At 57.9% G+C, this 14,020-nt stretch overlaps 1 protein-coding gene across 6 annotated transcripts in view; it reads left to right on the top strand.

Annotated features, from left to right (window-relative positions):
- HS1BP3 (HCLS1 binding protein 3) overlaps positions 1–12,382 on the top strand; it is a 38,625-nt gene extending 26,243 nt beyond the window's left edge. For 2 of the 6 annotated variants that reach the window (XM_077152176.1, XM_077152177.1), the window contains exon 7: positions 2,344–4,226. In XM_077152176.1, coding sequence (XP_077008291.1) covers positions 2,344–2,587 — 244 coding nt within the window. In that variant the 3' untranslated portion in view covers positions 2,588–4,226. Of the gene's footprint in view, positions 1–975; positions 1,504–2,343; positions 4,227–11,758 lie in introns of those variants that run through there. The other 4 variants (XR_013172295.1, XR_013172294.1, XM_077152178.1 and 1 more) reach the window with 4 other exon arrangements.
- Positions 12,383–14,020: the final 1,638 nt, after the last annotated feature.

The following is a 14,020-nucleotide window of genomic DNA, read 5'->3' as shown; positions in this document are numbered from 1 at the left end:
GCCCTCATGCGGGGAGCCCCCGGTCCCGAGCCTGCCCTGGGCTCTAAGCCTCCCCTTCTCCAGAATTCTCTCCCCGAAGGCCCGGTTTCCCCAGGACGCCTTCCCAGCTGCTCTGGCCCCTGGAATCCCTCCATCCTCTGCGCTCCGGTAACTTGGTCCCGGACCCGTTTGTGCGCACCCTCCCTCCCCGGCTGGCCCGTGGGTGCCCCAGCGTGGGGCTGCTCTTCTGGGCTTAGATGGGCCTTGGTGGCACCTGTGGCACCCGGCAGACAGCCGGTGTCCACGTCATCCCCTCCGTCCCCTCCACTCATACACTCCCCATCGGTTATTTTAGTTGGTCCTTAGGAGACCCTCGTGAGAGCGGCAGAGCAAGGTTACCCTGGCTCGCAGGTGGGGAGACCGAGGAATGGAGCTGTGGGCACCTGAGGCCCCAATAGCGGTTTGCAGAGTGAGGCTCGAGGCCAGGTCTCCCTCCCGGGGGCTGCGCTGCTGTCCGCAGGGCGCCGGGTGACCTGTGACGTGGCTCTGTGGTTCCCGAGCTCAGAGGGGCTGAGTGGCTGCCCAGGGCCCCAGGGCCCGGCCTCCAGCTCCTGTGCCCCCAATCCCTGCGTGGCTGGCCAATGGTTTAGGAGTTTGGAGGGGCCCAGGGGCCCCCGCCCAGAGAATCGGCCTGCGGGATCTGGGATTCCCGTGTAGCTCCGCCTGAGCCTCCAGGGCACTGCTCTCGACCCTCTCTCAAGCCACGCGTGTCCCCGGCTGTCGTCTGGTTCTGGGCCAGACTGGCCACCGTGTCCCTGGGCTCTGGGTTGTCCCCTCACCCACCTCCTTAGGGTGTGGGGTTCCTGAGCCCGGCTTTTGCCAGGGCAGCCCCTGCCCAGTGGGGTGGGAGCCTGGAAGCCGTGGTCAGGTCTTTCCTTCTTAGCGTTTTATGGAAGCTGGAGCATTCTTGAAATGAATTCATCTCACCTCTCACAGATGGGGAAACTGAGGCCCAGGGAGAAGAAGGGCCCTGTCCAGCATCACTTGCTCTTTAGTCCTTCTTGCTTTGGATCTTCTCTGAATAGCTGAGGCCTCTCAGACCCAGCGAGCCCTAGAAACCGTCCTCTGTCGAGGGACAAGAGATGGGAGCAGCAGATGACCCCTGGCCTGACCTGCGGGGGTCCTTCCTGAGGATGGGGGTGTCTTAAGACCACAGAGGTTACCAAGGAGTCCAGAGAGAAGCTCCTTGCTCTAGAGATGGTGTTATTTAAGAGCTCTGGGTGGGTGGGGGGTCTGTGGCCTCAGCATAGAGGGGGACCAGCTACACCTGGATCAACCCTGACCTAAAGCTGTGAAAAGGCTCCGTGCAGGCGCTCACAGGAAGTGGCACTCCCTGGAGGACCGAGCCTGCCATGCCCAGTTTGAATCCTGCTCCCCCCACACCAGCTGTGGGTCCCAGGGCAAGGCACTTCTCCGAGCCTCTGTCATCACGATTGTGTCAAGATTATTAAATAAGTTCATAGATGTGGGATTGTCTGCCTGCAGCAGGCATTCAGCACAGTGCTCGTCGGGTGGATGGGTAGAGGGACTGAGTGGGGTCTTCGTTTGCATACCTGGTCTCCAGGAGCCACGTCACCCCACGAGGAGCTGGCAGCACAGCACAGCATGGTGGGCAGAGGGCAGAGCCAGGCAGTGGCCTGGCCTACCCGTCTCAGTCGGTGCAGGGGGCTGCTGCGGCCTGAGGTCTGGCCCCCAGAAGGGCATCCATCAGTCCCAGACTATGATGGAGCCCGGTGGGGCCTGGCTGAGGGCCCAGCCCTTGGAGGGCCCACTCTGCACATGGCGGCCACGGCAGGGTCTTGGAGGCGGGCAGACCCCAGTGTGCACACCCAGAGGCCTTCCTGTGTGCTGTCCCTGGCCACCCCTGGTTGGGTGAGAGTGCCACTTCTGAGGCAGGCAGCCTGGGTCCGGCCAGGCTCTGCCACACGCTGGCCCTCATCCCGGGCAGCCTCTCCCTCCCTACGCCCCAGGGCACATGAGGACAGTGCAGGACAGTGGAGCTAGGACGCTGGCCCCAAGCAGGAGCTCTGCAAACACAGCTGCTACTGTTCCTTCCAAAGGGCTTGCAGGGAGTTGGTCGGGGAGGCCCGTGTGCCTGGGGGTTGGGGGGTCACGGGGAAGCAGCCAGCAGGGGCTGCCGTGGGCCCAGCTCCCTTTGCGGCGGGATGGAGGAAGGGACCAGGCTGGGGCTGGGCCTGGCGTCGTCCGGCGAGGGCAGCTCTGTGCCCCGTGGGGGTGCGTTGCCTCTGGGTCTGGCTGCCTTTGCTGGGGTGAGTCCGCTCAGGCCCCTCTCTGGTTCCCTAGGGCCGGAGAGGACTTGGACCACATTCTGAGCCTGGGAGTCGAGCCCACGCCCAGGCCCAAGCCGCCCGTGGCAGCCAAGCCAGCGCTCCCCAGAAAGCCGGCTGTGCCCCCCAAAGCGGGCCCGTCGAGAGCCATGGCAGGGCCACGGGCGCCCCAGCAGGTCCAAGCCATGGACGAAATGGACATCCTGCAGTACATCCGGGACCACGACAGGCCTGGCCAAGACGCCCCCAGCCTCTTCTGACCCCACGCACCCCTGGCCCAGCTCCTTGGGCCGGCAGCCCCTCCCCTGTGGAGGGGGCTGGGGGGGGACTTGGATCCCAGGGAGGGGTGGAGGCCGGGGCAGAGGACCCCGTAGGGCATCGTCCTGGTTCTCCTGGACCGTGCGGTCAAGTGGGACCCTTGCAATGTGGAGAGACGGCGGTCACTGGGCACTGGAGCCTGGGTCATCTCTGTCCAGGTGGCCGCGCAGAGCAGAAGCCCGGCACTGAGGATGGAGGGAGGGTGCATGAATTCTCGGGGGCCTGACCGGATCCACAGGGAACCCTCTGCAGGAGAAGCCCCACACTCACTCGTGTGCTGCCCCAGAACAGGCGAGGGGAGCACCTGGCCCGGTTGGGGGTCCCCTGTGCCAAGCCACTGTGGAGTCCATGGGAGGGACCTGGCAGTGGGAGCTGCGTGGGCGAGCCAAGCTCTGGGCGGGTGTCTCCTCCCAGGCCCAGGCAGGGGCTTTTCCCTGTGGCTCATGCTGTGGGGGAAGGAGGCCCCACCGCCAGCCCCAACCCTCCCTCCCTGTCCCGGGGAAGACCAGCCTGCTCACAGGCCCAGTGTCGGCCGTTTTAAAGCACAGTGGGCACTGCCCCTCCAGCTCTGCCCAGAGTGGCCTGTCAGGGCTTCTGACCAATCTCCCTGGCACTGGCCCTGGAGCTCCCAGACCTGCCTCTGGGCCTCGTTGGGCCTGAGGGGCTGGCATGCTCCCTGCCTTTCACCAGTGGATGGCCCCTTGCCGAGGAGGAAGAGCCTGGCCGGGGCAGGGTCAGTGCCTTAGTGTCCCCAGGCCCCCAGCCTAGCACCTAAGACTGGGAAGGGCCTGGCACTCAGGAAGTTCTCAGTGAATGAATGACGGAGGGGGGAAGTGTCTGCTGAATGCAGTCTTTGATGACACACCCTCCCGCTCCCTGGCTCTGGCCTGACTGTGATGGCATGGAGGGGGTTGGAAACAGGACCCCAGACCCTCTCCTGAAATGACCAAGTACCAATCCATGGCAGTCCCGAGCTGCGCCGTGTCCAGTGTCCCTGCTGCCAGCCCTGCGGGACCCTCTGGGGGTGGGGGTGGGGGTGGGAGCATTGGCATGCATCCTCCCACGCCTTGCCTCCCCCAGGCAGACTCCTGCCCAGGCCCGGTCCTGGGCCCTGCACCCATCACTCAGAGGGGAAGACCCCAGGCAGAGGGTCTGCACTGAGAGGCTGCGCGGCTGCGGTTGGCCCTGCCCTCCCTCCCCCACTGCCGCTCTGCCCTTTGGACACCAGCTCCCTGCCCCTTCCTCAGCCTTCCTGCCCACACCTTGGCTGGCTTCGGATGAGGAAGATGTGGTTGTCCCACGCTGGAGCAGGCTGCAGGACCGGCACAACAGGGCAGGGTGACCGTGGGCGGGAGGCCCTTCCGCGGGGGTCCTGGTGGGACCCAGCCCTCCACCCTCTGGTGTGGCTTCCTCCAGCTGCGGCCCCGGCCTCTTTCTTAGTGACCTCCAGCTGTTCGGACACCTCAGCCAAGATTTGTGCTGCAGACACGATGTTCTAACTGCGACCCATTTCTCCCCGCAGTTCCATGTCCTACTGGCCAGTGGGGACATCCAATCATCCAGTAAAGTCTTTGCCAGTGACGCATGCCAGCATTTGCTGGGCTTGTGCTTTTCCATGTGCTGGGCTGATGGGGGGCAGCAGGCTGGGGGAGGGGGGAGGGGGGAAGACTGCTTTTAGCACAACGGACTCAACCCGGGAGCTTCCCTTGCAGGACGCTGGGGTCACTGAGCCTCTGTCCCGGCTCCAGCCGTCCTTTCCTGGGGGGCCAGACCTGCTCAGCCTCCATGGGCTCCCCGGGATGGTGAAGGGGGTGACTTCTCAGGCTTTTTCAGCTTGGACACTGGACAGGAGGCTCTAGTGCCGGATAAACTCGTCCCCACAGACACAGCGTGCCCAGGCCACCTGGCCTCGTATCGCTGGAACCCTCAGTCTCTGAAGCCACACGGTTTGCAAACCAATGGCCACTGGAGAACAAGGAACAGGTTCCAGGCAACCAGGGAAGCTGCAGGGGTGCATGTGAGCGGAGGGTTTTCTGTGGCTTGAACCTCAGTGACTGATGCCGAGTTGGGATCTGGGCACCCAAGCTCCACGGCCCCTGCGTGCTGAGAAGGCTGCGCAGCCGCAGCGCAGCTGCCACCGAAGGGAGACCAGCCTCATCTGGGACCAGCTGGGTTTGCTGTTCCAGAAGCCGTGGGGCGCCCCGGGGCAGGCCTTCCCCCCAGCGTCGCACCCCCTGGAGCCCATTGGCTCCGCCCAGCTCCCCAGGAAAGCCCCGGGCTGCCCCGGCCAGGCCAGCGCCTTGGGCCTGTGCAGTCTAAGCCAGCCCTGTGAGCTCCGGCAGGTCGGGCAGCAGACGTGCAGCTGCCCTTGTACCTTTTTTTAATTTTACTATTTTTGTTTTTATTGCCAGATCTCACACATGCAGTCCACACATGGTGTACAGTCACCGGCTGACAGTACCATCACAGGTGTATTCAGCACCACGGTCGTTCTGAGAACGTGCGTCACTGCAGACAGAGAAATAACAAGGAAAAGCCCTACATCCCATACCCCTTGCCTCTCCCTGTCATTGACCCTATTACTGCAATCCACCCCATTTTTTTTTTTACCCCATATCCCTGTTTATTGCCCTCATTTTTTTTACTCATCTGGATAAACGGAGCATCAGTCACAGGTTTTCACAATCACACAGTCACGCTGTAAAAGCCAGATAATTATAAAGGTGTCTTCAAGAATTAAGGCTACTGGAACACAATTCAACAGTTTTGGGTACTTCCTTCCGGTTACTCCAATACACCATAAACTAAAAATGTAGTTCTATATAACGCATAAGAATAATCTCCAGAATGACCTTACAACTCTGTTTGAAATCTCTCGGCCACTGACGCTTTATTTGGTCTCATTTCTCTCTTCCCCTTTTGGTCAGTCCCCATGCAGAGTCCTGGCTGATGCCTAGGACTCAGCTCCACGAGGGGAGGGCAGTGAATTCACCTGCCAGGTTGGTTTAGGGAGAGGCCTCATCTGAGCCATGGAGAGGGTCACCAGGGTTGACTCTGACCTGGTCATCAGTAGGCTTAGTCTCTCCTTTGCAGAAATAAGCTTCGTAGGGGTGAATCCCAAGATCCAGGGCTTGGCCTGTTGGTTCAGTTGTCCCCACTCCAGCTGCCCTTTGAGGCTGTCACCATAATGCCCGGCCGCCCCCTTGGCGTGGTGCAGACGTGCTGGGCAGTGGGTCTCACACCGACTGGGCTTCCATCCGGCACCTCCTCAGGCTCCAGGGAGGCCCAGCTGTGGACAGCCATGCACGGTGCCCTAGCCCGCCGTCTGTCCAGCTTCGGGCCACCTAGGAAGGAGATGAAGGCACCCAGATACCAACGTCCCCCTGGGAGGTAGCCCCAGCCGGCCGCACCTCCAAGCGCTGCTGTGTCAACACCCCACCCCCACTTTGTCAGGTTCTGGAAGGTTCCACCCATTGCAGACTGATTTGTCCACACCACCCCACCCTCAGTGCCCGGAAGTCGTGAGGTGGGGGAAAGCTGGTCAAGGGGTGTGGGCGGCCCTTGGATGTTCGGCGAGGCAGTGGCCAGGCCCCCTGGATGAAGGGAGTGGGCGAGGCAGCTGCCATCGCCTCCCAGCCCGCTATAAGTGGAGAGACATGCCCTGGGCTCACATGACACAACCCGGGAGATGCTGGGAGGGTTATAGCCGCTGGCCGCTCTAGCTCAGCACAGAGGGACCCACCCCCAACTATCCGGGCACAATGCAGAGGGGCAAGCTGACCAAAGGGTGGCCACAGGCCACTGCCAACTTCAGCTCATCCCTGCCTCCTGCCCACGGCACTGGCCGGTGCGGCCTGGGCTTCCCCTGCAGTCTGAGGATATGGTGGAGAAGCCAGGGCTCTTGGTGCCCTGTAAGCTCAGAGGATATCCGCCCACCCCCCAGGGCTCGCCTCTAGCTGTGATTTCCAGGGCTCTGGCCACTGGGGAAAGCCGAGGAGTTCATTTCTCTGGTTATGCTTAGGATATGCGGGTTCTGGAGTGGGCATCAGGGGCTCAGCACGTGGGCTCCATCCCAGGCCCCCTGTGGACAGCTTCCACCCACCCAGCAAGTGACAGCAGCCTCTCCGTCCCTCTGAGTATCGCTGGCCGAGCTCCTTTCGGCCCAGCTGTCACACCGCCTGAGAGCATCTCGCCGCTGAGCATTTAATGGGCACCTACTGTGTGCAGGCACTGGCACAAGCTGGTCAGGGGGCTGAGGGGGTGGACTGAGGCACGGGAAACAGCAGGCTCTGTGCTTTGGGCCGAGAAGCTCCACACACACCGTGCTGGGGCCTGTTGAAGCTGAGTGTGTGAGCGCCTGCTCTCAGCAGCAGGACGAGCGCCCAAGTGCAGCACGAGATGGAGCAGGCAGGGGAATCTGCAGGGAGCCAGGGGAACATGCTGCTCAAGGAGACGTTGGGAAGAGAGATGGTGGCCAACCCAGCCAAGAAGCGTTTCCAGGCCCTTCTGCATGTGGCCCTCTTCCAGGTCCCCCAGAGGATTCCATTTGGTTGCCACCAGCGCCAGTCCTACTGTGCGCCATGCTGAGCCCCTAGCGTCAGTTCTGTGCTTCGGGATCCTTGCCCAAATGATGCAACTAAAAGAGGTGCCTCATCCTCCATGCAGCCCTCTGGGTCCCCCATCCTTCCCTCTCTGCCGCCCTCTAGCATGTACAGTTTGTTGCATGCAGGCTGAGCCCAGAAGGCTCTGGAAACTTCCGGGAGGCTGAGTTGTTCTAGAGCAGAGGGCATGACTTTCGCATTTTCTGTGCCTGCTCGGCACTGGGCACAGTGACAAGGTCTCCCAAGGACCACAGGGCCTGGCGGGGGGCATTTGGTACCGAGTGGCCCTGCAGTCTTGTTAGATACATGATTTGGGGGGCACTCAGGTCAGTGTGGCACTGGCATTTGCACATCACTTATGGCTGACGGTGTGAGCAGGCAGAGGGCCTCACACCTGTGGCCCGGGGTGACCATGCCCCACCCGGGTAGTGCCTTCAGCTTCCAGGAGTGAACCGAGGAGGGCAGCAGCTCACCCTGAAGAGCCTCCGACACAGCCCCCGTGAGCTTGGATTTCCGTGGGGACCTGTAACGTTCCCACCCCATCCAGGAGGGCGTACGCAGGAAAGTGGCACTTTGGGGCACCGGCCTCACATACCACGCTGACAGGTTCTCTCCCTCGCAGAATCCTCAGCACCTCTGAAGCAAGGGCTGCTTCTCTCTCCTAAGAGTGAAACTGCAGACATACTGCAGAGCCCTTCAGAGCACCGTCCAGCAGACAGTGGAGGGTCAGCGGGCAGGGAGCTGAGCTGACCGCCCCAGCAGCTCTTGGCCCCTTTCCCAGGCACCCCCTCCTGCCTGGTGCCCGCCCCCCACCCCCAGCATCCTGACATTCAGAAGGTTGGGACAAGCTGTGGCAAAGCCGGAGAGAAGGACCTGCCCACTGCCCGCTGCCCACCCCCAGCGCCCACAGGCTGCCCAGGCCTCGCCTTCTCCTTCCTCTGGCGGTGTCACTTTTGGCCTGTCCCTGTGCACGCCGGTTTCCCTTTTGGTTTCCCGGGTGCACTGCTGGCGTCCCCAGCCTGCGGAGCCTCTGGGTCACAGAGACCCGTCCTGTAGCTTAGAAAGGAGAGCAGCAATGTCCCGTCCATCCGTCTTTCAGACCCTCGAGGGCGGAGGGGCCGAGCTGGGCTCGTGCCAGCGGCAAGGGCCCCTTTTACCCCCCAGCCTGTTCTGGACGCGATTGGGCTCTCCGCCTGCTTGTACGGGTGCACCGGGGCTTTTCCCGACCTCGGGTTCTGAGGGGCACCCCGCCCCCTTTGTGGGGCCGAGGAGAGGCCCAGGGGGAGGGCCTGGCTGGCTAGTCGGGGCCAAGAGGGTGAGGCCCGGGACGCCTCTCAGTGGTGCGTGCGGACTGAATGCTGGCTCGGTGGGGCCGTGGGGGCTCCTGGCAGCACGTCTGCTGCACCCCCGCAGCCCCAGGCACCCGGAGCTGGGCCGCGGCTGGAAGCGCCGTCACCCTTTCCGTCGTGCTCCACAGGGTTCAGGGGAAGCCCCCACCCCAGCGCTGGGGTTCCAAGACTGTCCCAAAATCTAGGCCCAGTGCCAGCGCCCTCTTAGGGGTGAAGCGGGGGGCAGGCGGGGGCGCCTCTGCTCCGTGGCGTGGGGGGCTGGGGCCGCTAAGACGCCCCGAGCCCTAGTGTGTCCCCCTCACTCCCTCCCAGGTGTCCCGCCTTCTGCTCTTTACAAGGGGAACAAACACCCACTCCCGGGTCTGGTCTGGCCCCGGGACGGAGACTCACCCAGCACACTCGAGGGTCCAGACACCCCCTGGAGCCCTGGAGCGGCCACTGCAGCCACAGCCGAGGCTCCAGGCTGCGTCCCTGCCCGCCCAGCTCCAGCCGCAGAGTGGGGGTTCCATGCAGGGGCTCCCGCAGTGCAAACGGCTGTGCACCCTGGGGCGCAGCACCTCCAAACCCTACCGAAGCGGGGTGCAGGCGGGGGCAAAGGCCACTGGAAAATGGGCACGCAGCCCTGTCCTGGGCGGGTGCTCTGGGGCTACTGGCCTGGGGACTGCCTCCCAGCCCCTCCCTGAGTGTCTGAGGAACCCGCGAAGTCAGAAGCATGTCATCGACTTGAAAGCAAACACGTCTGAGGCCGTCGCCTCCCGTAAAGGGACCTGCAGGACCCGCGCTGACGAGGGAGGTCTGTCCCCTCCGGGCAGGGACAGCCCCGGGGCAGGGAGAAGGCACCTGTGGGCCAGGAGCGGCTGCGCTGGACTCGGGCGTGTCTCTGGTTCTGCATGGGCGGAGCAGGGCGACTGCCTGGTTTTTAAAAGCAGTTTTATTCAGATGCAATTCACAAACCATGCAGCCTCCTTTTTAAGCGGACGGTCCAATGATTCTTTAAAAATGTTCGTAGAGTTGTCCCACCCTCACCACAATCAACCTCTCTAGGAGGTTTCCTCCTAGAGAAACCCCTATAGCAGCCACCCCCCGGGCAGCCTCTAATCTACCTTCTGTCCCTATGGGTTTGCTGCTCTGTGCATTTCACACAGTGTGTGGACTTTTGTGCCTGGCTTCCTTCCCTTCGCATGTCTCCTGGGCTCGCCCTGTGGGCACCTGTGTCGTGCACCACTCATCTTTACGGCCAAGTAACGCTCCATTGCATGGGTGTCCCTCGTTTTGTTCACCCAGGCAGTAAGCTGATGCCCATTAGGGCTGTTTCCACTTCGGGCTGTTAGGAATATGCTGCTATGAAAAGTTCTGTATAAAGATTTGTGTTTGCGTGGCCATATGCGTTCATTTCTCCTGGGTAGACTAGCCGGGTGGTGTGATAACTCTGTGTTTAACTTTTTGAGGGAATGTCCACCCATCCCCCCAAGTTGTGCACACCTTGCATTCCCACCAGTGGTGCTGGAGGCTCTGATTTCTCCGCGTGTTCACCAACACTTGTGCTGCCTGCCCTGCCCATCCTAGAACGTGGGAGGTGGTATCACAATTGTGGTTTTTATTTACATTTCTCCAAAGACTGATAATGTTGAGAATCTTCTCATGCATTTTTTTGTTCGTTTGGTTTTTTTGTCATTTGTATATCTTCCTTGGAGAAACGTCTGTTCAGATCTTTTGCCCATTTTGAATTTAGATTCTCCTTTTATTATTGAGTTGTAAGAATTCTTTATATATTCTAGGTACAATTCCCTTATCAAATATATGATTTGCAAATATTTTCTCCCATTCTGTGGTTGCCTTTACATTTTATTAATGGTGTCCTTTGAAGCATAAAAGTTTTAAATTTTATTGCAATCCAGTTTATCTATTTTTTTTAAGTAACATGTTTTTTGTGTCACAGTCTTCCTGTTTTTAATGCAGTAATTTAACATAGTGAAATATACCCCAACCAAAGCAGTCAGTTGGTTATTTAAAAAATTCTATTAAATGTGCTATCCTAAGAGTTTGAAAGCCCTATCAAGAGCTGTTGATTCTTTTTTGTGATTTCAGTCTCAGACTTTTACAACATTCTTTCATTATTCTCCACTTCATTCCAAAAATAATTTGATACCACCTATGAAAATTCAAATAGTAGGAAAGGACACAATAGATAAGGAATTCTGGGCAAAATGAAAGTGTGCACCTGAGATAAGCCAGGGCAAAGTCCTTGTGTACAATTTCACACGTAGAGCTTCCTAATGGCCAAAGTAAAGAGGAGGACACAATTATTTATAATATTCACAGGCCCATGCTATAGGAGAGGCACTGCTTTTCCTGGCCCAGAAGCCAGAGATAAATATCCCCTGTGGCTTCTCTTCAAGGGAGAATGTGCTCCATTTACCACCTGGAAGAGGCCACATGTAAGCGCTGCCAGGGTCCTGATAACCTCGATTGCACAGCCCCATTTCCCTCCAGACCCCCATCGCCCTGTCTTGCTCTTGTAGTAGGCGTTTATCAACACAAAGAACAGCGCCTCAATTCCCTTGAAACTGTCAGTAGCCCCGCCTGCCCGCAGGATGAAATCCCAACCCTGCACTTAGTTCAGGACACGTGGTGATCTGCGCCAGCCTGCAAAGCTCACAGTTGCGAACTCCCCCCACGCTGGGTCTCGGGTTCCCAGGGCCCCCCCTCGGCCCTGCTCACTTTCGTTCTGCCTCCTCTTGTATTGTTAGGGAAGTTGTAGGTTTACAGAACAGTCATGCAGAAAATTCAGGATTCCCGTCCATCCCCCGTTAGTAACACCCTACCTGGGTCTGGTACATTTTTGTTACAGTTGATGAAAGCACATTTTTTATAAGTTACCATTAACTATAGGCCATGGTTTAATGTAGGATTCACTACTTATGTTGTGCATTTTCATGGATTTTTTTTAAATTTATTCTAGTGCCATATATACAACCTAAAATTTCCCCTTTTAACCATATTCAGATGTACAACTCAGTGCTGTTATCTGCATTCACGATGTCATGCTCCCTCCACCACCACAATTACCAAAGCTTTTCCATCATCCCAGATAGTGTATCTTTCCAGCCTAACTCCTCACCCCTACTCTCACCCCCGCCACCCCCGGCAACCTGTACTCTAGATGCTGCCTCCAGGAGTGTGCTTCCTCCAGCTGGTCGTATCAGTGAGATGGCACAATATTCATCTGGATTCTCTTACGTCACCCCCACTCCTAACAAGGATATGTGTGTTGTCCACGACGACAGCAGATTCGAAGCACTGGCCTAGAAAGAGCGGAAAAGAGCTGCGTCGGGCAGTGTCCGAGCCTGACGGCTCACGAGCAGTGCGGGAGGCTGAGACGTGATGGAAAAGCGTCTCGAGATGCTCAGGAGGTCGTGACCTCAGCCCCTCTCGGAGGCGCACGCGGCCTCAGCGACCGCCCCTCACTCAGCGTGGCAGAGTCTGGACTCCTCGTAATGCTAAAGCTGCCGAGAAGCTCGTTCTTATTGTGCGCTGCGTGAGAATATGCAGTGCTGTTGAAAACAATTTTTCTTACAAAATTTCAAAATAAATTTTCTTAAAAATTGGTTAATGCAAAACATTTTGAAGTACCAGCACCTGGATAAGTAAAATATTAGTCATGAAGAAGCCTTGATCCCATGAAGCAGTGCTCTCTCATGGGTTTCATTAGCTGGAATTTGACTACAGAAGGAGAGAATGACCACTCTCTAATTCTCTGAACCATTTAAAAACATTTAAAAATAAAAGTTTTTAGAAATGCAAGAGAAATATATGTTCATTGTAGAAAATATTGATTAGCCAAAAGAAATTAAAAAGCATACATAATCCTGCTAACATTTGGAAATATTTTCTTCTGTACGTTTCTATGTGTATATATGCCTATTACTCTTTTTTTCTTTTTTTAATTACAAAAATGACATCTGATTGGCACAATTTTTCTGACTTGCTTCCCATACCCGAGTGTCATGAGGATTTTACCGTAAAATAATACATTTAATCAACACTATCCCTCGAATGACTGATCCCCTGCCATTGGATGGCTCTGCCATGCTTTTTTAAAAAAAATTTTATTGAGATAATCTTCATGCACCATACAGTCCACTAGAAGAATACGATCAAGGGCTCCCAATATCGTCACGTAGTTGTGTATTCATCAGCATTTTTAGAACATTTCCATCACTCCAGAAAAAAGAAATACTAAGAAAAAAGAAAAAACTCATACATGCCATACCCTTATCCCTCCCTCTCATTGACCACTAGTATTATACCACTAGTAAAATCTACCCAATTTATTTTACCCTTTGCCCCCCATTTATTTGTTCATTTTTTATCCATATTTTTTACTCATCTACCATACCCTGGATAAAAGGGCCATTGGACACAAGGTTTTCACAATCACACAGTCACATTGTAAAAGCTATGTCATTATACAATCATCTTCAAGAATCACGGCTACTGGAGCACAGCTCTACAGTTTCAGGTACTTCCCTCCAGCCACCCCAATACACCAAAAACTAAAAAGGGGATATCTCTATAATGCATAAGAACAACCTCCAGGATAACCTCGCAACTCTGTTTGAGATCTCTCAGCCACTGACACCTTAGTTGGTCTCACTTCTCTCTTCCCCTTTGGGTGAGAAGGGTGCTATGTGCGTCCCGCCCTGTGGTCGAGCCGTTGCTCGTCCGCCTCTGGGTCCAGCTGACTTAGTGGGGCTGCAGGTCCTGGCCCGGCCGTGGCAGCTCGTGGCAGTGGCTCCCTGTGACCTGCTGAGAACGAGCGCTTTCTTCGTGTCTCTGTCTGACCCCTGCCACCCCGCCCCTGGTGGAAGCGGGATTCCTGGGCCCCGGGGACCCTGCTGGGGTTGCCACGGCAATAGGAGTCCGGGCAGGGCCACTGGGCCAAGGCCCCTGAGCAGGCCACCTCCGTCCTAGCGACACGCGGTTAGGTCCCGACGGGGAGAGGAGCAGGCTGAGCAGCTGGCAGGCTGGGCCCCCGTCTGCCTCCCCGAGGCTGCAGAGCCCGACGTCTTCCCGGGCCTGGTCTGCCAGCCCGGGGGTCTCTGCTGTCACCAAGGGCCTGGGACACAGCCAGCTCTGGCCCTGCCTCCCAGGAAGACGGCGTCTGCGGCCAGCCCCACACGAGGCCGGGCAGGACCCAGGTTCACAGGGCCCAGTCTCCCATCTCCCTGCGGCACAGGGTGAGATGCTCAGGACAGCCACATGGCCACAGAGGGGCAGCCCTCCTGAAGCCCAGACGGGGTCCTGCTCCCTTTGGAACCGGGGAGACGGCAGATCCAGGGGAGCCTTCTGACCTCAGGCCTGGACTCTGCCCTGTCCGTGGACCACCTGTGACTGTGACCTCCGTGGACCCCCGCGCGGCCGC

This window comes from Tamandua tetradactyla, chromosome 3 (assembly GCF_023851605.1).
Source record: "Tamandua tetradactyla isolate mTamTet1 chromosome 3, mTamTet1.pri, whole genome shotgun sequence".
NCBI classification, from domain to species: Eukaryota; Metazoa; Chordata; class Mammalia; order Pilosa; family Myrmecophagidae; genus Tamandua; species Tamandua tetradactyla.
The sequence above is the reverse complement of the archived record's forward strand: the minus strand, read 5'-3'. Positions and strand labels throughout refer to the sequence as shown.